This window comes from Podarcis raffonei, chromosome 7, assembly GCF_027172205.1.
Source record: "Podarcis raffonei isolate rPodRaf1 chromosome 7, rPodRaf1.pri, whole genome shotgun sequence".
NCBI classification, from domain to species: domain Eukaryota; kingdom Metazoa; phylum Chordata; class Lepidosauria; order Squamata; family Lacertidae; genus Podarcis; species Podarcis raffonei.
The window spans coordinates 87,961,468-87,986,149 of NC_070608.1; the positions used below are offsets into that span (position 1 = coordinate 87,961,468).

The window sequence follows — 24,682 nt, forward strand, 5'->3', positions numbered from 1 at the left end:
CACCTAGCTTGGTCGTCCTAGGGGATTTTAACATCCATGCCGACACGACCTTACAAGGGGCCGCTCGGGACTTCGTGGAAAGCATGGCCTCCATGGGGCTGTCCCTGAATAAGTCTGGCCCAACCCATAGCCGCGGACATGCCTTGGACCTGGTGTTTACCTCTATGGATGTTGGTGATCTGACACTAAGTAAAAGCGAAACGAAAGAAGTGCCATGGTCAGATCACTTCCTGGTGCAACTGGACTTCTCTGCGACCCATCCCCTCTGCAGGGAGGTGGGACCAATTCGGATGGTCCGCCCCCGCCACTTAATGGATCCAAATGGTTTCCAGAGAGTGGTAGGGGATGCTTTATCCCATGTTGATGGCCTTTCAGCTGATTCCCTGGTGGCCCACTGGAATGTGGAGTTAACCAGGGCTATTGACTGTTTGGCTCCGAAGCGCCCTCTCCGATTGCATGGAGCCCGGACAGCCCTGTGGTTTTCCACGGATCTGAGGGCAATGAAACAATCGTTGAGACGGCTAGAGCGCCGGTGGTGGATAACTCATTCCGAATCTGACCGGACACAGGTTAGAGCTCAACGTCAAGCCTACCAAGTGGCGATAGCAACGGCGAAGAAGAATTTCTTCACTGCCTCTATTGCATCTGCAGAAAACAGCAGCAGGAGACTTTTTCAGGTGGTTCACAATTTAGCGGAACCACCTGCAACATCGGGGCCCAGTGCGGGCCACATGTTCTCCTGCAATGATTTTGCAAAGTTTTTTGCAGATAAAATCGCTCAGATTCAGGAAGAAGTAGACTCCACCGTGGGAGCAGGGCCGGGGCGGGAGAGTGCTAGAGTTCTGTCTAGTCAAGTTGAGTGGGATCAATTCCAATCTGTTACCTCCGAGGATGTGGACAGGCTGCTTGGACGAGTGAAACCAACCACCTGTCTCCTGGATCCTTGCCCATCCTGGCTTATAAAAGCTAGCCGGGAAGGACTGGGCGATGGGCTTCGTGGGGTGGTGAATGCTTCCCTCCGTGAGGGAGCCTTCCCAGACCCGCTGAAAGAGGCGGTTATTAAACCGCTTCTTAAAAAACCATCTTTAGATGCGGCCACGATGGCCAACTATCGCCCAGTCTCAAATCTTCCATTCTTGGGCAAGGTGATTGAGCGAGCGGTTGCTGAACAACACCAGGCACGCCTGGAAGAAGCGGACCATTTGGATCCCTTCCAGTCAGGATTCAGGCCTCACCATGGGACTGAAACTGCCTTGGTCGCACTGGTTGATGATCTCCGGCGGGCTAGGGACAAAGGTGAGAGCTGTTTCCTAGTTCTGCTGGATCTCTCAGTGGCGTTTGATACCATCGACCATAACATCCTTCTGGACCGTCTTCAGGGGCTGGGAGCTGGAGGCACTGTCATACAGTGGTTCCGCTCCTTCCTCCTGGGCCGTGTCCAGAAAGTGGTGGTGGGGGATGAGTGTTCAGACCCCTGGGCTCTCACTTGTGGGGTGCCTCAGGGTTCTGTCCTCTCCCCCATGCTTTTCAACATTTACATGCAGCCGCTGGGAGAGATCATCAGGAGGTTTGGGCTGGGTGTTCATCAGTATGCGGATGATACCCAGCTCTACCTCTCTTTTAAATCAGAACCAGTGAGGGCGGTGAAGGTCCTGTGTGAGTGTCTGGAGGCGGTTGGAGGATGGATGGCGGCTAACAGATTGAGGTTGAATCCTGACAAGACAGAAGTACTGTTTTTGGGGGACAGGAGGTGGGCAGGTGTGGAGGATTCCCTGGTCCTGAATGGGGTAACTGTGCCCCTGAAGGACCAGGTGCGCAGCCTGGGAGTCATTTTGGACTCACAGCTGTCTATGGAGGCACAGGTCAAATCTGTGTCCAGGGCAGCTGTTTACCAGCTCCATCTGGTATGTAGGCTGAGACCCTATCTGCCTGCGGACTGTCTCGCCAGAGTGGTGCATGCTCTGGTTATCTCCCGCTTGGACTACTGCAATGCACTCTACGTGGGGCTACCTTTGAAGGTGACTCGGAAACTACAACTAATCCAGAATGCGGCAGCTAGACTGGTGACTGGGGGCGGCCGCCGAGACCATATAACACCGGTCTTGAAAGACCTACATTGGCTCCCAGTACGTTTCCGAGCACAATTCAAAGTGTTGGTGCTGACCTTTAAAGCCCTAAATGGCCTCGGTCCAGTATACCTGAAGGAGCGTCTCCACCCCCATCATTCTGCCCGGACTCTGAGGTCAGCGCCGAGGGCCTTCTGGCGGTTCCCTCATTGCGAGAAGCAAAGCTACAGGGAACCAGGCAGAGGGCCTTCTCGGTAGTGGCGCCCGCCCTGTGGAACGCCCTTCCAGCAGATGTCAAAGCGATAAACATCTACCTGACATTCAGAAGACATCTGAAGGCAGCCCTGTTCAGGGAAGTTTTTAACGTGTGATATTTTACTGTATTTTTGGTTTCTATGGAAGCCACCCAGAGTGGCTGGGGAGGTCCAGCCAGATGGGCGGGGTATAAATAATAAATTATTATTATTATTATTATTATTATTATTATTATTATTTAAAACATACATTTTACTCAGCTGACAAAAACCAGTGAAATCAGCGCTCAAGCAGCCTGGCATAACTGGCTCTCTGCCATGGTTAGGAAGGGCCTCAGCAAGTGCAAGACTGCCCTGCCCTGGCAAGTGAGGGCACTGCAAAGAGGTTCACTTTCCCCTTGCAGCCCCAGAGTCACTGGCAATGGCAATGTTGGCTGGATTGTGCTAGGAAGACTGTGCAAACCTAAAGTTCTGCTTTGCCCCTGAATTCCTTCTGCAAAATACTGACAGACTGGAAGAACACTCCTTCTGTTCCAGGCAATGCTTTTTTGTAGAAAAAATGTGCCACAACTCACCTCAGTTGCCAACTCAGACGCCAACATTGACGCCATCTTGAAGCTAAAATCACGTGACAAGATGTCGGGCTACACTATCTTATAGGATGGTTCAGACTGTGTCCCCACATGCCTTCACTCATTAAAGGGGAGCAAGACACTTTTTCCACCAGGGAAAAAGCCCTGGTTCCAGGGATGGGAAAATCAGGTGTTACTGGTCCTCTGAATGCTACTGAACTACAGCTAACAGCTGCCCCCATCCTTGACCGTTGACCATGGAAGTTTTGGCTGGTGGGAGCTGGAGTCCAACGACATCTGGAGAGCCACATCTCCCACCCCTAACTCTAACCGAAGGATACTTGCTTCTTTCGTGTTCCTTAACGTAAAGGGCATCCCTCCCTGAATGAAACCCCATCCAAACTTCAGAGCTGAGAGCTAGAAGCAGGCATGGTCTTTCAAGGCTATGAGGAGCTGATTGGACAGAATTTAAAAAGGGGTCCTGTGTGGAGATGTTTTCCCACCAGGAAAGAGTCCTTGTAAAGGACCCGAGAGTTCTTGTAAAGAGGCCTTTGAGGCCTTTGCAACCTCCCCTCTCTCCCTACATGCACCACACGTTACTTACCTGTTCCTTTAGGGGCACCTCTGAGACCTCACCCACTAGATCTGAGCGGCTGTTAGCTTTGTCTGAAACAGAAATTAAAAACCAAAATAGAGAAAGCCCCATGACACTTCTAAACACAATTCCATCAAAAGACTACACACAGGAGCATATTAGTGAGTCACTACCCCTTCAAAAGGCGTTGCCTTGATACCTGGGATGGATAACCTGTGCTCCTGCAGGTGACACTGGATTTCAACTCCCATTGGTCTCAGCCAGCCCAGCCCAGTGGCCAGGGATGGAGAGATCTGTAGCCCTACAACATCTGGAAGCTGCCAGGTTCCCTACCCTTGCTTTAAAAGGAGTAAATTATGTATAACTTCTAAAGAGGTGTGAAGATTAAAGCACCACTCTCCACCTGATACCTTAACATAGACCCATCATGGTTCCACCAGCGCATCTGAATCCAGTTATGCAGTCATTCCTCCTGGGGATTAGTGTTTAAATGTACTCCTAATCATAAATAAGTCATACTGAGTTGAATAAAAGGAGGCAATCTTTAGCTTATAGGTAAGTGGATTTCTGGTGCCACCACCTGAACAGTGTTCTGCACACTGGTTGCCTGGAGTTAAGGAGCAAGGGATGGGGCCCAGGGGGACAGTGCAAGGACTACTCACCGGAGCAGGAGGCCACACCCATCTCCACCAGCATCCTCAGCTGAGATTTGGTGATGTGGTGCTGAGGCTTGAGGAGCAGGACATACATGAGCTTCTTTGAGAGCTCTGGCCTGAGGGCATGGTTCTCTATTTGGGTTTCAATCACCTTTTCTTGAACACAAAATAAACACAAAGTGAGTCCTCTCAAAAGATGGGCTTCCCCCTCCCCTATGCTGTAAACATTTATCATCTTTGGCATCTACTGAAGAAGCCTATATATATATATATATATATATATATATATATATATATATATATCTGGACAGATTCATTTCCATGTCATTGGAAAACTGCTCTTTATTTGCATGATGGTGATTTATATTAAAGGTTCTTCAGCTTTTCTAGTAAGGCAGTTTAAACTGCCTTACTAGAAAAGCTGAAGAACCTTTAATATAAATCACCATCATGCAAATAAAGAGCAGTTTTCCAATGACATGGAAATGAATCTGTCCAGAAGGATTTCCGTACAAACCACCCATTACTGACTCTTCTGATAATCAGGGAGTCCATCAGTTAGGGTGGTCCCCTTTATAAGTTGCTGAAATTCTCCCTTCTACACAATGGAGGGTGGAGGTAGGGAACAGAACGTAGGCCACTGGGAAGTGAAATGAAGAAAGAACAGACAGTGGTGTTTACCTGAAAGCAAAATATGTTACAGTGACCAATTAACAAGCCGGAGTTGGCGATAATAACACTAAAGGAGTTGCAACCCCACTTGTACTTGACTAATGAGGGGCAGGTTTCTCTGAACACGCAGGGATCTATGCACACTTCCCACATACCAAGTATTTGCTTAAAATTGCGAACTTCCAAATCCAGCAGGACAGCTCCTCTCTTTATACATGTCCGTAGCTCAAACAGGCTGTGAAGGGAGAGAGTTGTCACGTGAGGCTTGCTCCAGCGTTCTCCTCCATCTTCCACTTTCTCTTCAAACTTTATCCACCTGAATTGGGAAAAAGTGAAGGCCACATCTGAGATCCTTGTGCATGCAAAATTTCTATTTCCTAAGCCACGACCACATGGCTTCACCAGAATGTCTTATTTAATTTTCAAGTGACAAGATTTTGACTCTTGCACTTAAGGAGGAAAACATAAGAAATGACAGCTCTAGGATAATTAAAACTAGTCAGGATGAAGACATGAGGAGTTTGGTTTTTTAAAAAATCAAAACCGAAACTTATTCCCCCCAGGTTGTGGTCCTGACAAAAATCACCTTGAAGCGTGTCTCTGCCGTGAGGAAAGATGCCACTGCCAGGATTACAGTGCAGGAGCAAAGGGTTAAAGAAAACACTCTTCCACCCTCCATGGTCCTGATTTTAAAATGAATAAATACATAAACAAACAAACAAACAAACAAACAAACAAACAAACAGAATGAATCACACACACTGCCAGCCCACACGTGAATGTCCAAATTGGCGCTTTGGGAAAAGCACGGGAGCATTGTTCCCTCAGCAGGTTTTTACTCTTCTCATGGTTGTTTGCTGGTGATATGCATGTAAGGGAATCCAACCCTGATCTGCAGAGAACCTTGCAGTGCATCAGCTACTGGCCTCCTTATCAGGCCTTAGCAGGAGCCAGACTCCAGGTAAGAGACAGGTAGAGTCCATGATTGTCACCCTGTTGGCAGAAGTCGCGTGGGGCAGACAGCAATTTTCACTGATTTCCCCTCCCCCCAAAGCTCTCTGTGGCTGAAAACAGTAGGAGAGGCACCATAGAGGACTACAGGGAAGGATGAACGGCTAAAAGGCACCCTTCTCTCCACACACTTCTGCTGGCAGAAGCATCCTGTGAGTGGAACTCCCGCTAGCAGAAGCCTGCTTTGGACTGAAGCCAATTCCTTCTACAGTCTTATCAACTCATCACTTAGGATTTATCTTGGCTGCGCTCCCTACAAACAGGGAATAACAGGGCAGCCAAAACTATTTTTGGCAAACTGGTCTCTTTTTTAATTTTCAAGGGCTCCACAAATGCTTACATAATGCCTTTTTGCCAGGCACCTGTATGTGTAGCAACTTAGAAACCATGTTTTCCAATGGAACAGTCAGGGGATGTTTTCAGAGTAGGGCGGGCATGAAACAGTCTATTTTTGTGTTGCGAACTGCCCTGGGATCTACAGGTGAAGTAAATAATAATAATAATAATAATAATAATAATAATAATAATAATACTACGTAATAATAATATACCAAAAATTCATGAAGTTGACTCTCTAATCTGAGTAGAAACAGATATTTGTAGAAATGTTAAACCTTATCGAACCTAATTCTATTTCATTTAGCGATTTCCTTGCCATTTCACTGTTTGTATTTGACCACCCAAAAGGAGTATCCAAAGGGTGCTTGCCTGGGCATTGGCCAGTAAGGAAGGAATATTGTGCAAAGCTGGTGGCTTGCATTCTCTGGTTGCCTAGGCAACACAGGAGGCAGCGGCTGTCTTGGATCCATGTTGGGCACAGTTACCCTGCCCAAATGAACCAGGCCACACAAACCTCCCAAAATGCTCATTTTGCTCCCAGAGGCCACTTCACACTTTTGGAAGTGGGTCAGATTATAAAAGCCTTTACTCCAGCCTGGGATGGTCTCTCCAGGGACATTTGCCTGTCGCTGAGTCCAATCTCTTTTAGTCTTTTTCACCATAAGCAAAATGTTGTATAGTATTGCATTTTTGCGTGCAGATGTGTATTTTGCAAAAAATAAAATAAAAATAAAATCCTGTTGTTGGTATACAACCTCAGCACAAACGCATGAGGCCATGAATGGCTGAGTGCTGACAGCTCTTATAAGGAAGCAAAGTTGTTCTCCAGAAATAGGTCAGAGTGACATGATGAACTGATCTCTCAGGGCACCGCATGATAAATCAGGGGTTCAAAGGGCAACCAAGCTGCCTGGCTGTCAAACAGCTTAAGGTGGCCATGCACTCCCTGACTTGCATGAATTCACTAGGACAGCACAGCCCCTGTATCCTCAGCCTTTCTCAGCCTTGGGTCCTCAGATGTTGTTGGATTACAACTCCCATCATCGCTAACTAGCGGGACCCTAGCTAGGCTGAGAAAGGCTGTCCTGTGTGCACACAACCCTATGGACTGTCTGTTTATTTAGGACATTTTTATACCACCCATCCTCAACATTTATTCCAAGGCTAAAGGCTTGTCTTTGTGTAGAGAACGTACAGGTACTTGGGGGAGGGCATTTAGAAAGGGACTTGCTGCTGTGATCCTGCCCCAAATGCTCATTCACTGCAATATCATCTGATGCTGAGTTCACTAGCAGAAGCAGGCAGGTATAGCTCACTAAGGTCCCTGAGTGCACTTTCCCCCCTCCCATATGCAGTTGCCAACCTATTATTATTATTATTATTATTATTATTATTATTATTATTATACTGCAGAATGCCCACATAAACCTCCATCTAAGGTGAACAGCTATTGCATAGGCTAAATACTGCTAAATACCCTCTACTGTCTCTAGATAGGGTCCGCATAGATCACATGGTCTAGGCTACAACTGTGACAAAATCAGAAAGTTTGAAATAATATATATGTCTCACACCAGGCAACTCAGGAAAGTGAGCCAAGCCAACACTACATATCAACACACATATATGCATAACACAGTCGAGAAATTAAGCATATGGGAAACAGTTATCCATTTTTCAGAGTAAAAACAGTCCCAGAGACAATGAGTGAACCTCGGGTGGAGAACTCACAACACATGCGGGTGGGTAACTCAAAGAAGCAAGCCAAGCCACACACTACAAGTCAAGTTACACGAATGAATTCTGTAAAGGAATTAATCATGTAAAAGACATCCTTCCAGAAAAGGTCCTAAATAAATAGGGGAGCACCCCTCCCCCCACAGATGATCGCTACTTGCAATCTTCAAAAAGCAGAGATCTACTTCTGTACCTGAGCCTGTGATTGCTCCATGCAGAAAGGTGAGAGGGCAGAGGCTCTCTCAGGTACAGATTGCAACTATCAGTTGAGATGAACAGTGAGAAAGAGGAGGAAGGAATGTGGTCAAGAGTGGACCATTTCTGAAATCTCTCTCAAGTGTCCCCTCAACAACATTTACATGAAATTCCATGAATTTTAATGTGATGGCTATATGATGAGCATGAGTAGAAAGAATTCTATGACAAATCCCAGGATATTGTTGTAAACAATACATTTCTACCACTATGTTCACTCACACACTCTTAAATGACACACGTATTGTCATCAAAGTCAAATTTTTGGACATGTCAAAAGGCTTGCAAAATATTCTTGAAGAGTAAAAATATCACTTAAACAAGATGTGATGATTCCCTACTCAAGGAGCCACTCACAGCTATGTGTTCTCCTTTAAAAATGAGTATTTTTATCATGCAACATCAGTAAGACTTCTTGCTGAAAGTGTGTGACGCCAAACTTTTCAATGACAACAATAATACTTGGCACATTTGCAACACTTTTTCGCTCGCTCAAACCACTTTACACATATTAAAAGAGCCTCGCTACACTGGGAGGCAGTGTGGCTTAGTGGCTAGAGTGTCAGACTAGGACCTGGGAGGCAAAGGGTCAAGCCCCACTCGGCCACTGGATGGCCTTGGAGCCAGTCACTGCCTCTCAGCCTAACCTCCCTCACAGGATTGTTGTGGGGGTTAAATGAGGGAGGCAGAGTAGCATGTACACCACCTTGAGCTCCTCTGAGAAAAAAGGTGGGATGTAGATGCATTAGCTATGGTGCCGTTGGCACTGGCATGCCCAGTTAATTTGTTTATGAACTGATATTTCACCTGTTGTTAACCACTGTGCTTTACCTGCTACAGTGCGCTGCTGCCATGCCCACGCTTCAGGATGAGAACATGGCAAGCAACATTGCCTGCAAGATTATTGTGTCTGGTGTGGCCTCTGCCAAATATTTCAGCTTCTCTCTGTGTTTTCTGCTAGGAGTCTCCACAAACCCTCCCTCATCTCACCTTGGCATTTGCCAAGGAGCCAGGATTAACGCTTGAGCATAGCCCTGAGTGTGAATGATGCCTACTACTCAAACTTGCTTTGGGCACAAGCGAAGAGGCTGACTTTTAATATCGGGGTTTTAATATTTGAAACAGGCAAGGTTGAATTTGTGGCGTTTGAAAGGTGGACAACCCCACCCGATTATTCACCAGGAGAAATGACTTGAGAGACACTTGCCTACTTCCAGCTGCCAGAAGAGCTGCATGAGGAGGAAGATTCCCCCCCCCACTGCCCCCCAAAATCACTTCCCCAGGGGTGGCTATGGGCTGGTCAAAGTGCCCCCAGCCAGGCAGATTGAAGCATCCAAGTGTATGAAGCTTCCTTACCCCAAGCCATTGGTCCATCTAGACCAGAATTTGCACACTTTGACATCTGGCAGCTCCCTAAGAACTCAGGCAGGCTGAAGTCTTTCCCACTCCTGCTGGAAAACCGCTTAACCGAAAGCCCTGCAGACTGAACCTGAGGCATTCTGCATGCAGAGCATGTGTTCTGCCACAAAGTTCAGCCTTGAGTGAGCAGCCACCTACCTGGCGGTTTGCCTCCATTCCAGTCCTTCAGGGGTGCTGAAGAGCTCAGACAGCTGTATAAATAGCACTGGGCAATTTGTGCCTTCATTCTCCTCCACCTCCTCCTCCTCCTCCTCCTGTTTCAGCATAAGGCTCACTCTCTCTGCTGCTGGTGAGATGCTGGAGGTGAAGATACTTCTCCCAACTGCTTGGCAGATGACCACAGAAGTTCTGCTGGGGGGCTCCTGCTCTCCTCCATTGCTGTTGCCGGTCCCCTCGGCTTGCAGAGTCAGGCCGTCTTTCCTTTCAGCTGGACAACCGTCGCTTGCACCCAGGGCACTTGCTTTGGACATCCTGAGCCTGGGCAAACCTTCAGCACACCTCTTCCCTCCTTGGCAAAGCCTTTGACCCCAGCAGAGCAGGAACTGAGCAGACCCAAGACATCCTGCCTTTTTAAGAGCCGAAAGCCGGTTCAGGTCAGAGAAAGGCAAGTGGGTGGAAGCACCGCCCAAAACAATATTATCAGGGAGAAAAACTCTTGCCCTGCAGATACCGGCTGGAACTTACTGGGGCAGCTCCATTCTGCCCACCTGATTGCAGGGACCGCCTAGTCCACATGGAAGGGGGCTTGTTTACAAGGGTGTACTATTTGAAGCCTTGGGCTGGCCATCCTGGGAAGTGGAGAAATCTGAGACAAGAAAAGTGTTGAGGTGGGGGAAGGAGGAGAAACCTGACACATCTGAACCTTTGATGGGGTGGAAGCTGGAAGGATTTGCAGAAATTGGAGTAGAAAAATTAAGGCTCTCTTGACCTAGCCCAACTCCATAGTCCCCCATGTGGAGGAGATATAGGCACCTGCAAGGGGATATGAAACCTGTGACTTCCCAAACACAGATTTTGTGTGCCTCTTGAGTTGTGCCAGGGCCAAGAAGGTGACCCTCCTGCCCTTTCTCATGGTCATTCAGGCAACAGATGATTCTTATTCTTATTTTAAAAGATCAGCAACTTTAAAAGAGTTCAGCAGGAAACCTCTAAAAGACCCCAGTTTATATTTGCCTGCAAATTGCCTTGAAGTCAACATCCTTCTTTTGTTAACTTTAACAATGACCATTGCACATTATGCCTATTGAATAAATGTATCCACCTATGAATAAATTAATATATGAACTGTGCAAGTTTATTGGCCTCCTGAGTTTTCAATGCTTCAGCACAAATACCTTGAGCACTTTGCAATTCTAGTTTTATCCAAGACAAAGTCCTGATCGGGCACACGGTTATGAATGATTAAAAGAAGAGAAATGCTTGTGAATCAAGGCGTTTGTAGCTGGAGGCATATATGTGACTCTGTTTGGGGATGCTTTTTTGTTTGTTTTTCTATATGGCTCTGAAGCTCTCCTCCCCCACCTAGCCATGATTTTGGACGTGAGCATGGAATGTGGGAACAGGCCAGGGTTGTTTCAACATGATGTGATTAATGGGAACTGCTAAACGAGTCGTCCATGTTTTTGGCATGAGCAATAAATAGTGCACCTACCAGTCAGAGAAGGATTCCTTCTAGGAGGGAAAGGCCTCTAACTCCTCCTTTTTACCCACAAGAAACCCCCCCCTCCTGCCCACCCTGCTCTGTAAAAGGCAGCCTCTCTCCATACACGGAGAGAAAAACCTGCTCTTTCGCGATAAATAGTAACAAACAGCAATCAGCAGAAAACCCAGTTGCTGTTTGCTCCGATTCAGTGCTAAACCGCAAGTTATCCTGGGAGACAACAGGGGCAAACAGAAGTGTAGACAAGCCTTAAGAGAGCACCAGGGAGGCTGCGGCCCCATCAGCCTCAGCCAGCCTGGCCCGTGGTCAGGGGTGATGGGGGCTGCAATCCAGCACCCTCTGGAGGGCCACACATTCCCCATTTCTGCATGAAAAAGAACTGGCCACAGTGGCGCAGAAGAACAACCACTGAATTTCCCTGAGAGAGCACAGTCTTTTCTTTAATATGTTATATGATGTATTTAAAGGCCCCCCCCCTATTCTGTGTGAATCACTCTGGACATTTATTGGTAAAAGTGTAGCAGGATGAGGATGATAAATATGCCCATTTTAAAAGGCTCTTGGAGCCCCAGATGCAGGACCCCACTTTGGGACCACCTGAGCAAGATCCATGTTGCCCAAGGCTAAGCAATACTGAGACCCCACTCTAATACTTCCAGAAGGTGGCCTGCAGACATTTGTTGTCTGCTACATTTGAAGAGCTACATCCCCATGTTGGAATTTATTTCAACATGTCAAACATTGGCCTTGTGGTGATCTATTTCCTAGGATTTGACTGATGATTTCTCTCTGAGCAAAGCGAGAGGAACAGGGGAGTCGCTGAGCTGATGATGACCTCTGCTCAACTGCACAGGAATGTGGGGCCAGCCCCTCCTCTGTGTTGGTAAACATCCAGGTAAACACCTGAGCAGTCTTGAGCAATGCACTGGGAGCAGATCCCAAACGGGAGACATCTTGCCAGGCAGGCCTGTGACGTTGCGTCAGCTGCGGGAAATACAAGGAAGCCCAGCACACATTCAGTCCTTCCTGCTGGGCATAAACCAGCATTTTGGGCTCTGTTGCTGTGACACAGATTGCAACATCGGTGGCTAATGAACTGATCACACACACATGAGAGAGAGAGGGGGGGGGACTGGTGAAATGTCAAACAGGTATTCAGCTTCCGTGTCTTGCAAAACAGTGTCTGTTCACCAGATCCAGGGTTTCTCAAGCATTTATGATTGGTACTTCATGCCACGAAGGAGAAAGCCCTTGCCTACCTTCTACAGAAATGCTTACAGAGTAAACAGTGAGTTGTACTGACTGCTGGGAGAGTGAAAAGGGGGCCCAGTACAGAGAGAAGCTATTGATTTGGCTAACTCCTGCAGCCTCGAAAGCCTTTCGCTGTTCTGAGGTGCCATCAGTAAAATAATCCCTGCATCGGTGGGGGTTGAACTAGATGACCCCTTGAGTCCTTTCTAACTCAACAATTCTATGAAACTATGATACAGATACCTTCTCTCTTCAAAATAACCATGATCAAGATCATAGCTTGGAGGGGGAGGCAGCCATCTTCGCCTCTATTCAGCTCAGGAGGCTAATTCCTCCTTTGAAGGTGCTGCTTTCATTGGAAGGAATCCCAATACAATCCACACCCCCACTATAATCCTGATAATTATACAAAAAAAACCCCAGCCATTGTCTTTTAAAAAATCTACACATTAAAGATGCATTAGATATCATATCTAGTTTGACCCTTCGTTTCTTGAGGAAGCAAAATTACTGATAGTGAACATGTGTAAACTCTTGGATGAAGTTGTAATGCATCATTTAACCGGTAACTTATACATGTGAATCTGTGAAGAGCCTGCCTTGAAAAAGGTTTCCATTAGGATTTCCAAGGGGTGTTTGTTTGTTTGTTTAAGAAACCTCGACACCTATGCATGCAGAATTAGTTTGCTTTTCTAGCTTGTCATGTGATTTTTACATATTTTCTTCCAGTTTTAAAGAAAGTGTCCTTTGAATTTCTGAGTGACCACCCAGAGCAGCCTTGGGAATTGTAGGGGTTGCAGTGGGGAATCAGAGGAGGCTAAGGCCAGTTTGCAGGATGGGAGCGCAATGCACAAGTGGTGACACAGCTGGGTGTGTTTTAACCCTGAGGGTGCGGTGGCCTTTGTTTTTGTTACGTTTGTGTTGCTTTTTATTTTATTATGTTTTATTTTGCATTCAAATTTTCTTCATCTTTATTTATTGTGACCTGACCAGAGAACTTTGTTATTGGTCAGCGTACAGATGCTGCAGACAAGTAAAATAAAAACAACTGTACATTTTATTGACATTCCGAAAAGAATTATTTACACATAATACAGTTTTGACTCGTTGTCCCTGGTTATTCACGCTGTTTCTTAATCTCTGATTTCAGAGACAACGTAATAGTTACTTTCTTGTTGGGGTAAACAGGTGGGAGTGGGGCCCCAGCCACACCTTGGCCGGACAGCAACACAGGTTGCCAGAGAGCTGAGTCACCGGCTCCTAGCCATGAGGCAGCCTCTCTGCTTCCTGAAAGGCATTGAGAGCTCAGCACATACGAAGAACCTTTCTCTCTCACACACCTGAGCTCACACAGAGTCCTCCAGGTCGCAGGCTGCTGCCCTTTGCCCTTGCATCCTCCAGTAGTTGGGTAGGAAATGGCCAAATGCACATTCCAGCTTTATTTTTATTTTTTTACTAATCTTTTTATTGATATTTTGGAAACGACATCAAACAATACAAAAAAGAAAAAAGACTGAAAAGAAGAAAAGCAAACAAACAAACAAACAACAACAACAACGCCTATAAACATAAAACAAACAAACCAACATAACATCACTCAATTGACTTCCTTCCATCTCAGTTTAGGCAAAATAAACTCATAGCTTATCTGCAGATTGTATTATATCAGCTCTTTACATCGCAGGTTTTAGATTCCACCCACTGTGATTTTGGTAATACCTAGATTGATTTCAATGTAACTTACAAATTTACTCCAGTCGTTCGTAAACTTAACGATTTTTGGATGCCTAATTTTTTGTGACATTCTAGCTAATTCTATATACTCATATAATTTCATTTGCCATTCTCTAATGGTGGGGATATTGGAAGTTTTCCAGTTTTGCGCTAACAAAATCCTGGCGGCCACCATTGCATATTGAAAGAATGTTTGGTCTTCATTTTTGATCTCCTCTCCAGCTTTAAAGCTTTAAAGCGCATTCCAGGCACACGCCTCACGGCCAAGAACTCTGGGCATTGTGGTTTACCTACCTCTCAACCAGTCACAATTCCCAGCAGCCCCTAGCAAACCACGGGGCCAGGATTACTTGGGGGGTGGGATATGTGCTTTGAATGTGCTTTAAGTGTGTACATGGAGAAAGAAGTGAGCCATTTCTACTCCTGTAGGCTCTCTGTATGATTTGTAACCCAGGGAAGCTCGCCCAAGTAGAACAGCCTCCTCATTGCAGACACCAGATGGGACAGATGAGGGCAGTGACATATCATCTTCCAGCTACCATGTACTCATGCAACATGGGAGCAGAGCGGTGCAGACACCAGAGGGAGGGGATTCTCAGAACTTGCAAGATCAGGGAAGTTGCTGCTCAGCAATGCTCTTGCATTGAGCTGTCCCAAGAGGCCTCTTGCCAGCAGTGGTGTAGCTAACTGCTCCAGCACCCGGAGTGGCAGGGGTGGGACGATCTGCCCAAGGGGATGGTGAGGCGATCCGTGCACAGGGGTGTTGCGCAGTGGCGTCGCAACAGGGGCGGGGGGCGGTGTGCCCCGGGTGCCATGTCTGGGGGGGTGACAAGAAGGCACCCTGCAGAGGCTCGCGGCAGCGTGAGCAGCCATTGTGCTGCTGCAGCCGCATGTGGAGGATTCACTGCTGCAGCCGCAAGCTGAGGATCCCGGTGCCGGCAGCAAACCACTATGTACAGCGCATGTGCAACATTGCACGGATGCGCTGTACGTAACGCTGCCACACATGCACTGTACATAGTGGTTTGCCGCTGGCGCTGCTTGAGCACCGTACGGACGGCGGTGGAATCCCTCTGTTGCTGCTACAGCCGCATGTAGAGGATCCTCCGCTCGCGGCTGTAGTGGCGATGGAGGGATCCCGGCACTGTCCATACGGCGCTGGAGCACTAGCGGTGGCAAACCTCTATGTACAGTGCATGTGCAGCATCGCTACATGTGGCGCATGCATCGTACGTAGTGAAGCCACACATGCGCCCTACGTAGCGATGCCCCGCCCTGGGTGTCATGACGCCTTCGTTCGCCCCTGGTGCCGTGGCAATCTGCCCAGGGGGGCAGTGTGGCAAGCTGCCCACAGAGTCCGCCCAGTGGACGCAAGCCCCACACTGCCATTTCGGGCAGTGTGGGGCTCGAGCCGCCATGTCACTCCCAGGAGAGACACGTGGTTCGGGTGCGCTGCAGGCCAGGCCCCACAGTAAGTGCCACTCCCCACGGTTTGTCATTTTGTCACCCCCTCAGTGATGACACCCAGGGCACACTGCACCCCCCGCACCCCTCTTCCTATGCCCCTGCTTGCTAAGATTTGTTTCAGTTGCAGACAAAATAGCTAAGTCAAAAGGTTCGCGGAAAAGGCTATATTTGATTAGACGTTTGAATGAAGAAAAGCTCCTCTTTCCTAAAAGACATGACATCACTTTCTGCGAGGCCAAAGGATAGCCTTTTAAAATGTGGAGAGCATCCTGTCAAATAAGCAGCATTTGTTAGTCCAAGCACTGAGAAGCACCACATATGATCCTACTTTCTAGTGAACGGGGTGGATCTACTATGAAACTGATGAAGCTTAAGCTTCGGGGCCCCTCATCCTGGATTGGCCCTAGAAGTGATTTTTGTCTAACTTGGTTTTAAAAAATTGGTCTAGCAGACCCCATTTGAGTGGCATGACTCAAGCTGATTTATTTTTTGTTGTACATATTTCAACAATCCCAAAATTTGAGAGAAAGTAGCAGAGATGTTGTAAAAGTGTGGTGATCTGTTGTGGGACACCCCCATTGAAGAAGATAACAGTGGCTACCCAGACCTTGTTGCTGGTTGCAAAGGGGGCCCCAAGACAGTTCAAGCTTCAGGGGCCCCAAAATGTAGGTCTGCCACTGTTAGTGAAGAAGATGAGACCTTCGTGTCACTGCAAATTCTGCCCCACTTGTTCTTTTCTGCCAATATGTCCATGTTTTTCAGGACTGCCCAGGGCTTTGCCAGGATGCTATGAGGCATTGCTGGGTCTGTTTGTTATTTGACACCAATCACAACACACCTGCAGAGAAAGGCAGAGAAAACAAGTGGTCCTAGGCTAGCCCTACAGGTTTCTACAAAGGAGTAGCGTAAGCCACTTCTGTGTATACAGTGGAAATAATTTTGCATGCGTCAAAACAGGAGGTGTTTGGACTGTAAGCAGGTGCACCTCAATGAATTGGAGATAAGGAAGCAGGTGGAAAGTCTCCAGCAAGTGCAACAAAGGGTTTCATGTTTTAAGTGAGAGAATAGTGGGATGGGCACAGTGTGGTTGATATATTATCTACAAAAAAAAAATCTGTTCTTCCTTACAGAAAAGCAGTATATGTCGCCTAGAGTTTACAAAAATGCATACAACTAAATGTATGTGAACTTAGCCAGCTGATAACTATACCATGTCTGAAGAATTCACACAGCGTGAAACTGATCCCAGCAGTTTCCATGTTGGGGTAGCCTGATTCTAATGTGATGTATATTGTATATTATACATCTAATGTGATGTATATTGTCTTCTTTGACAGGAGGATCAATCCTGAATTGTCTCTTGACCTCTCACTTGGATTCCCCAAACTGGTCTGGTTTTTGATCTCAGCAATTTGTTTTTGTCCTGATATAACATAACTCCTGGCTGCCCTAAAAATCAGGCCTGAACATGGGGCTCATTCTTCTCTTGATTTGTCCTGGATGTCCCCTTTCCCTTCTTCCTCCAAGCCACAGGTAGGGAACCTGTGGTGCTCCAGATGCTGTTTGTATCATCCCTGAACATATCAAATGTTGGGGCTGAAGGAAGTTGGGAGTCCAACACTATATGGAGGGTCATAAGCTTCACACCCCTGGATTAAGCATTCACTGTGCAAAATAGCCTGCGTTACTCACCACAGACAAGCACGAGTTGATGGAGAGCTTTCCCTGTTGGTTTTTCTGCTTGTCAAGCAACTCTTAAAGATGACAAAAGTTGTGCCCCCAAAGGAACTGGTCAGTTCTTACTATCTTCCATAGCTCATGTGGCTAGTTCACAACTCACAGGTTCAAACATGGCTTGACATGGATTGAAAGAAATCCAGTTTGCAGTCATGTGAAATGGGCGTTTGATTGTCTCAAATAGGCTGAAAAATGACTTTTTAACAGTCACCCCCGCCTCAGCTGTGGAAAGCCCTTTCCAGAGAGATGCACCTGGGGCCTCATTTCATGTCTTTTTTGAACTACACAACAACCCTTTTATTTTCCCAGACCTTTACACTTTATGTTGTGGTTTTAGCACACTTGTTTAGCTGTGGGGAATACTAATAGTTTTTTGTTTTGTTTTTGTCCAACTGATCATTATTATGCTGTTTGAATGTCTTGAGTTCTATTTTAAAGTGATTTGTTTGTGTGGTGGAAGGCAGATATGTCAAATGAGATGGGGCCGCCCCTCCCCCTCCACGAGAAGGCAATGCCTCACTTCCTTGCCTGCCTCGTCCTGTATCTTTACTTGGCTATTCCTCCCTTGGCAGAAGCTAGTCAAACCAAGAATGGAACTGGCACTCCTGGCTAACTCCTTCTCTTCATCCTGGTAGGTTTGTGCACCTGGCTGGCAGCTGATGCCAAGGTACGTCCATCACAGAATGGGATGACAAGAGATGGTATTTCTCTCCCAAGTCTTTGGTTGAGATTCCTGCATTACAGGGGGTTGGACTCCAACTCTGCAATTTTGTGAATGTGCAGTGGGGCACGTTCCCTGTTGGAGCTGGTTTTGGCAGCCACAACACCATTCCTCTCCTTCCCATTTGCATAGACTGTGATATTTCGATTCCCCAAGTTATTTGACTGATTTAAGTCACTAGATCCAAACGGAGGTGATGCTGTCTTATTATGTGGTACAAGAGGGAATGTAGCCAGATTGCTTATACCAACAGGGACGGCAACTCTTTCCCTTGAGCTAAGAAGGATCTATTATTATGTGATGTAAACAGCCCCGTGATCCTCAGATGAATGGCGCTATGAAAAATTAAATACTACTGCTACTCTCTTCTTCTTTGGAGATCCCTCATAGCCAAGTAAGATTGTCTTCCATAAACACGGTTTTAACAATGAGTCCGTAAGTGACTGTGGAGGCCAATTCTGGACCCACACATCTTTCCACAGTGGGGACATTGGTTTCCGGGCGGGAGTTGATCACGGTGTGGATTTGCCAAGCGTGCCTTCCTCTCAGCACGTTTCTCCCTTGCGTCCTGAGTTCGAGTGTCTTCAAAGCCCATGACACCTTTGGTAAAGGCTGTTCTCCAACTGGAGCGCTCACAGGCCAGTGTTTCCCAATTGTCGGTGTTTATACTACATTTTTTTTAGATTTGCCTTGAGAAAGTCTTTAAACCTCTATTGTACTATGACTACTACTACTACTACTAATAATAATAATATCTGACAAATTTGAAGAATGCATGCCCTTAAATTTCGGAGAACTATTTTTCACCATTTCCCTTCCCATCCTTTCAAGAGGCAGTTTGTGTCAAGGTAGGAGACCCTGTGAGCTGAATTCTGCAGCCACCACCAGGTGGCAGAATGGGGCTGCCTGAAGCCTGTGGTCTCTGGCCAAGCTATAGAGAGACTTTTGATAATGCAAAATACTCTTGACAAAAAAACGAACATGTTCAGGCCTATTCTACACAATAAAGCACAGCCCAAGCCACATTATGCTATACTTCTATAACTTCCTGTTCAACAGCTGAATCCCATTTGGAGTGCAATGCATGGTGAGTGTGTTTTGTGAGAGAATGTATCACTCATGTTGAGAAAGAATGGCAGTTTGTCAGACGTCGTCATCTTGTCCTTCATTTGCTCTCCAAATACTTTCGCCACTGGACCAAATAATCATGTGGCTCTACGGTATTTCCCTGAATCCTAAATTTGGCTTCCAGCCTTTTCTTATACAGTGGTACCTTGGGTTACATACGGTTCAGGTTACATACGCTTCAGGTTTCAGACGTTTCAGGTTACAGACTCCGCTAACCCAGAAATAGTGCTTCAGGTTAAGAACTTTGCTTCAGGATGAGAAGAGAAATTGTGCTCCAGCGGCGCGGCAGCAGCAAGAGGCCCCATTAGCTAAAGTGGTGCTTCAGGTTAAGAACAGTTTCAGGTTAAGTACGGACTCCGGAACGAATTAAGTACTTAACCCGAGGTACCACTGTATTTAGGTTTCTGTTCCAAGTGCTGTTTTGTGTTGTGTTTTGAAATTTTTATTAATATCTGTTGCTAAAGCATCAAGCCAGCTAGTGTTAAATATCAGTCATTATGTCAATCAGGCAATGCTTTACTTCTAGAGAGAAAAAAAGTGCCGGTATTTTGTACCCTTGAGTACCCCCAGAAAAAAGCACTGCAATGATGGAAGTTCAGCTGTCCTCAAATATAGGGTATGATTACAGTGCTTTATGCCAGTAAGTTTTACTGAGAAAGTAGCTGTTGAGGAGCTGAAGAGTTTAGAGAAAAGGTTCCTTTCAATCCTGCTGGAAAAAGTGAAAAGAACCCAGGATCAAATAATTACATGCATAGATTATGAACATTATTGTATTATTGTTGTTACTATTTATTAGACTGGTTAGCTGCTTGTTGCCTAAGTAGTTCTCCAAGTGACTTACATATGTTTAAAACAAAAACCTGACTACATAATAGCATTAAAAGGAAGGGAGAAAAGTCATATAGAACATTAACATTTTTTGTAATTCAAAACACTCCCTCCCAGCAGTAACGAAAAACTTTGGCACACTAAAATTAAAATATTACTCAGTCCATCAAAGGGCTAGAGAAAAAGGAAAGTTGGTTTTCAACACAAAAAAAGTTGCCAGTGAAAGTAACAGGTGGGCCTCACTGGGGATAGCATTGCACAGGTGGGGAACCAGAAATGGAAATGCCCTCACATGTCATCACCCCTCTCAAGCTGCCTTCAGAAGAGGACCCCATATGAAGATCTAAGGGTCCAGGCAGCTTCATATTGGGAGAGGCATTCCTGAAGATACTGGGGTCCTGAGCCATTAAAAGTTTTAAAGGTCAAAAATAGCACTTCGAATTGGGCTCTGAAGTATGCAGAAAGCCAGTGTAAGTGGAAGAAAACCGGTGTTAGACAATCACCCTCAACCTGTCAACAGGTATATTCTGTGGGCAGCTTTCAAGGACAGCCCCACATAAAGCATATTGCAACAGTCCAATCTTGAGGTTACCACAAGATAGATTACTGTAGCCAAGCTATCCCTGTCCATGTAGGGTCATAACTGGGCCAGCAGCCTAAACTGGGGGAAGGCACTATATGCCACTGAGGCCACCTTAATCTTAGGTGACAAAATGGATATAGGAGAACCCCACCAAACTATGAATTTGCTTCTCATATGAAATGGGACGCTCTCTAGAGCAGGCTGCACACAACTCTGTCAGACAGAGGAATCACCCACTAATAGCATCTCAACCTTGTCCAGATTAAGCTTCAGTCTATTGGCCCTTATCCAGTTTTGCAACCAAGCACTGATTCAGCACATCCACTGTCTCACCTGCAGAAGAGGAAAAGGAGAACTAGAGCAGTGTGTCATCAGCACCCTGATGACAACGCACTCAAAAATGCCATATGGCCCCATTCAGTGGTTTCATGTGGATGTTAAACAATGTGGGAAACAGAACTCACCCATACAGGATTCCATACTACAGAACTCATGGAACTGAGCAATGTTTCCCAAGAACCATCTTCTGGAGCTGGCCAAGTAGGAGCAGAACCGCTGCAATGTGTTGACCCCAATGTCCAACTCAGCTGCCCCAGAAAAAAACCCACTGTTGATGATGTCAAAAGTTACAGATATCAAGGAGAATCAACAGTGTCAGACTCCCCTGTCTCTTTCCCAACACAGGTAATTGCACAAGGTGATCAAGGCAGTTTCCATACCAAAACCAGGCATAAATCCTGATTGAAATGGAGCTAGGAACTCTGTTTCCTCTAAGAATATCTGGCTGGCAGCCACCCACTCAAGAACCGTATCAGACAGGGAACATTTGTCACTGGTCTAAAATTGTTAAGATCTTCTGGGTTCAGAGAAAACTTCTTCAGTTATGGTCTTACTACTGCCTCCTGCGACCATTACTTCTACCACAGCTTGCCTCAAATTTATATTCTGTAATCTTTCCCCTTTTCAATTTAACACAAGAAATAATTCTAATTTTTTGATCTGGATGGCTAGTCTATATATAGAATAGGAATTTTTAAAAAATAGTTTTTATTTTAAAAATTCTTGAGTTACAAAAGATGGTATTGTCTCCTTTTTCAGGTCATAGAGTCTTTTCTACAGATCAGTTACATTTGATGTGAGAATTTAATGTTGTGTATCAGTATAAGGTTGGGGGAGAAGAGATGTGGGGGAGGAGAGGGTGGTGGTAAACTTTCATTCTTTTACTTGCTATATGTGCAAGGTTTTTGTGTCAGCGTCACTTGGGTAGCTTCTCTCTCTATTCATTTCTTGATTTTCATTGGCAGTGAGAGAGGTTGGGGGCAGCCCAGGGCATGGCTGGTTGCCTTCAGTTGACTGCAGTGAGATTTGTTTATGTGTGAGGGAGGAAGAGGTTGTTGAGACAAGTTAGCCATATCGATTCGTATGCTGTCAGTAGGTTCTTGTTTTGTTGGGCTGCGTGTGTAATAAAGGGGAGCCACACTGGGGTGAAGACGTCCTCTTTCATTTGCCCCTGTGTAGAATAAGAGATTTAACTGAAAATGTACAAGAAGATTGTTTATGGAATGAACATGAAAAATGGTCTTCAGAAATTGAAGAATTGGTAATTAATCTCTTCCAGCACTTAAAGCAGAAACTGTCTATGAACATCGGGGAGAAACTGGAATATTTACAGAACAGTAACGGCTTTTGAAAATATATTTGCAGGCAGGGAATCATAAAATTCACTGAGCACTCCTACCCACAAATTATGCCAGGGGAAAGGGATGCCACCACTACACTAGTGCAACAGTCACAAAGTTCTAAACTCACCCAGCTCAGAAGTGGGGAAACTCACCACTCCAAACACACATGACTGAGTAAAAACAACAGCCACCACCACGGTAGCCATGATAATACTAGCAATGCCTGCCAATCACAGGTCACTATGGTAACAATGCGTCCATGCTGCTCAAAGTGAGCCAATGCATTGGTGGCAACAGGGACATGTTTTATCATGTGTGTGTTGGAAGCCGCTCAGAAAGGCTAGGGCAACCAAGCCAGATGGGTGGGGCATAAATAATAAAATTAATACCATCATCATCATCATCATCATCATCATCATCAACAACTGGTCCCAGATTTCCCCTAAAGATCCAGCACCTTTCTTGCCTGAGTAAGGTGTGTTGCATTGAATTTGGAGAACACCGAACCAGAAATCCCAGCAGAACCATAGTCTACCTGGGTGTCGGAGTTAACAGCTGCTGAAGTAGGCTAGGCCCATTTAGCTGAAAAGCCCTCACTCACCAAAGGTGGAATAGTTACTCAGGTGGGGCTACAGCTCTATTTCATTCTATCTGGATTTGCTTGTTGATGAGGAAACATTTGAGCTCAAAACACCCTCCAACCTGAGCTTCATGTGGAGCTATCCAGGGTGCTACCTGCTTTCTTGAACTTTGCTTCACCAGAACCTGGAGTCTTGCCCAGCAGACCACCACACTTAGGCTGGAACAGAACAGTAACACAAGACCCAAATAGCTCCTTTGGCAGAAGACCAGCTGGGAGGACTTGCCGTGCTGTTAGAGGTTCTAGCAGCAGTACAGGAATGGGATGAGGAACTGTGTCATCTCCCCCATTTACCTTCACTCCAAGAAGACCAGCTGACTTTCAAGTAGGCCTACCTGAAACCTCAAGCCTGGTGAGTGATTGAGACACTTGTGCTCACCCCCCACCTGGAGAAAAGGTGCCATGAGTACCTAGTGAGCATGCTCCAAGCTGGGCTAGAAAGCCACAACCAGGGATGGGGGCAGCCACCTGCCAGTTTGGCATGAGGGTGATGTGGGCCCCCTTTCCCCTTTATTTCTCTGAATTAGACTGCAGTGAGAGGACTGGTTTGTCATGAGAAGGCACAGCAGCCCTCTTCTGCCCCCACAATTATGCAGTGAGACTTGCACTACTTCTGTGCTAGCCTTCACCTGGTTTGCTACATATCTTGAAGAGCCCCAGAATACCAAGGAGCCAGTCGATGCTGGAAAGGATGCTCAGAAGGGATCAGGTTCACCACCCACCTCACCTCACCATTTCCTTGTGAGGCTAGGGCATCTACAAGGTCATCTAGACTTGGTGGTGGTTGGACTGCTTGTGAATTTCCTATTATTAACTGAGCAGCTGGTTTTCTTAAATACTGAAAAGTCTATTTATAGGCCCATTTTTATTGTTGCAATGTAGGCTAGTATTATTGCACACCTACTGTAGGTTGTGGGAGGTCACAACCAACCTGTATCATAATCCAGAGAAGTAAATGGGAGCTGTTTGAGAGAGAACTACTTAAAGATCTCCATGCCAAACATTCCTCAGGTTGCAGCAAAGGTCAGCAACCTATTTTAACACCCCCATCCCTGCTCAAAGCAGCCTAAATCCTGCACTCAGTTGCATGTGGTCAGCCCTGGATTTGGGGCACTGGGGTTCCCCCACACAAGGCGCCAAGCCAAGGTGGTGCAAAACTGAGAAGATCCATAATTGAGAAGATCCATTTGGGGTGCCAAATTTTGACCTTGCACAGGAGGTGCCATATTATGAATGATTGCCCAAGTCTGCCCCTAATGCAGTAGCTCCGCTGACATTCATAAAGATGTGTTACACTTTTAATTATTTTCAGACTCCAACCCCACCCCAAACATTTCCTACACAAAATAAGGCCTGTGTATGAAACTGTATGGATTCCTGACTTTGCTTCTACCTTTTGTTTGGGGAGAGGATATGGCACTGACTCAATCACAGCTGTGGTGAAATAGTGGATTTCACCTCTGTATATACAAAGAGTGAACTCAGATGCTGAGTTATGACAGCTATGTAGCCAAACTGGGGTTACTGAGAAACAAGAGGGAGCCATTAACATGCTCAGTGGGACCCTGGAGTTTGTAGAAGTAGGTGAACCCTAAGCATCCCCATCCCCCAAACCAGACCTACAGGGACTTTGACAAGCTCAGAGGCCACAGAAGGCTGAATGTTGGGCCATGGG

General features: G+C 46.2%; 1 protein-coding gene across 1 annotated transcript in view; it reads right to left on the reverse strand.

Moving 5' to 3' along the window:
• SLC4A9 (solute carrier family 4 member 9) overlaps window positions 1-10,400 on the reverse strand; it is a 40,708-nt gene extending 30,308 nt beyond the window's left edge. The window contains exons 1-4 of the mRNA XM_053397469.1: window positions 9,715-10,400; window positions 4,971-5,131; window positions 4,150-4,299; window positions 3,497-3,558 (exon numbers count right to left, since the gene is read on the reverse strand). Coding sequence (XP_053253444.1) covers window positions 3,497-3,558; window positions 4,150-4,299; window positions 4,971-5,131; window positions 9,715-10,046 — 705 coding nt within the window. The 5' untranslated portion in view covers window positions 10,047-10,400. The remainder of the gene's footprint in view (window positions 1-3,496; window positions 3,559-4,149; window positions 4,300-4,970; window positions 5,132-9,714) is intronic.
• Window positions 10,401-24,682: the final 14,282 nt, after the last annotated feature.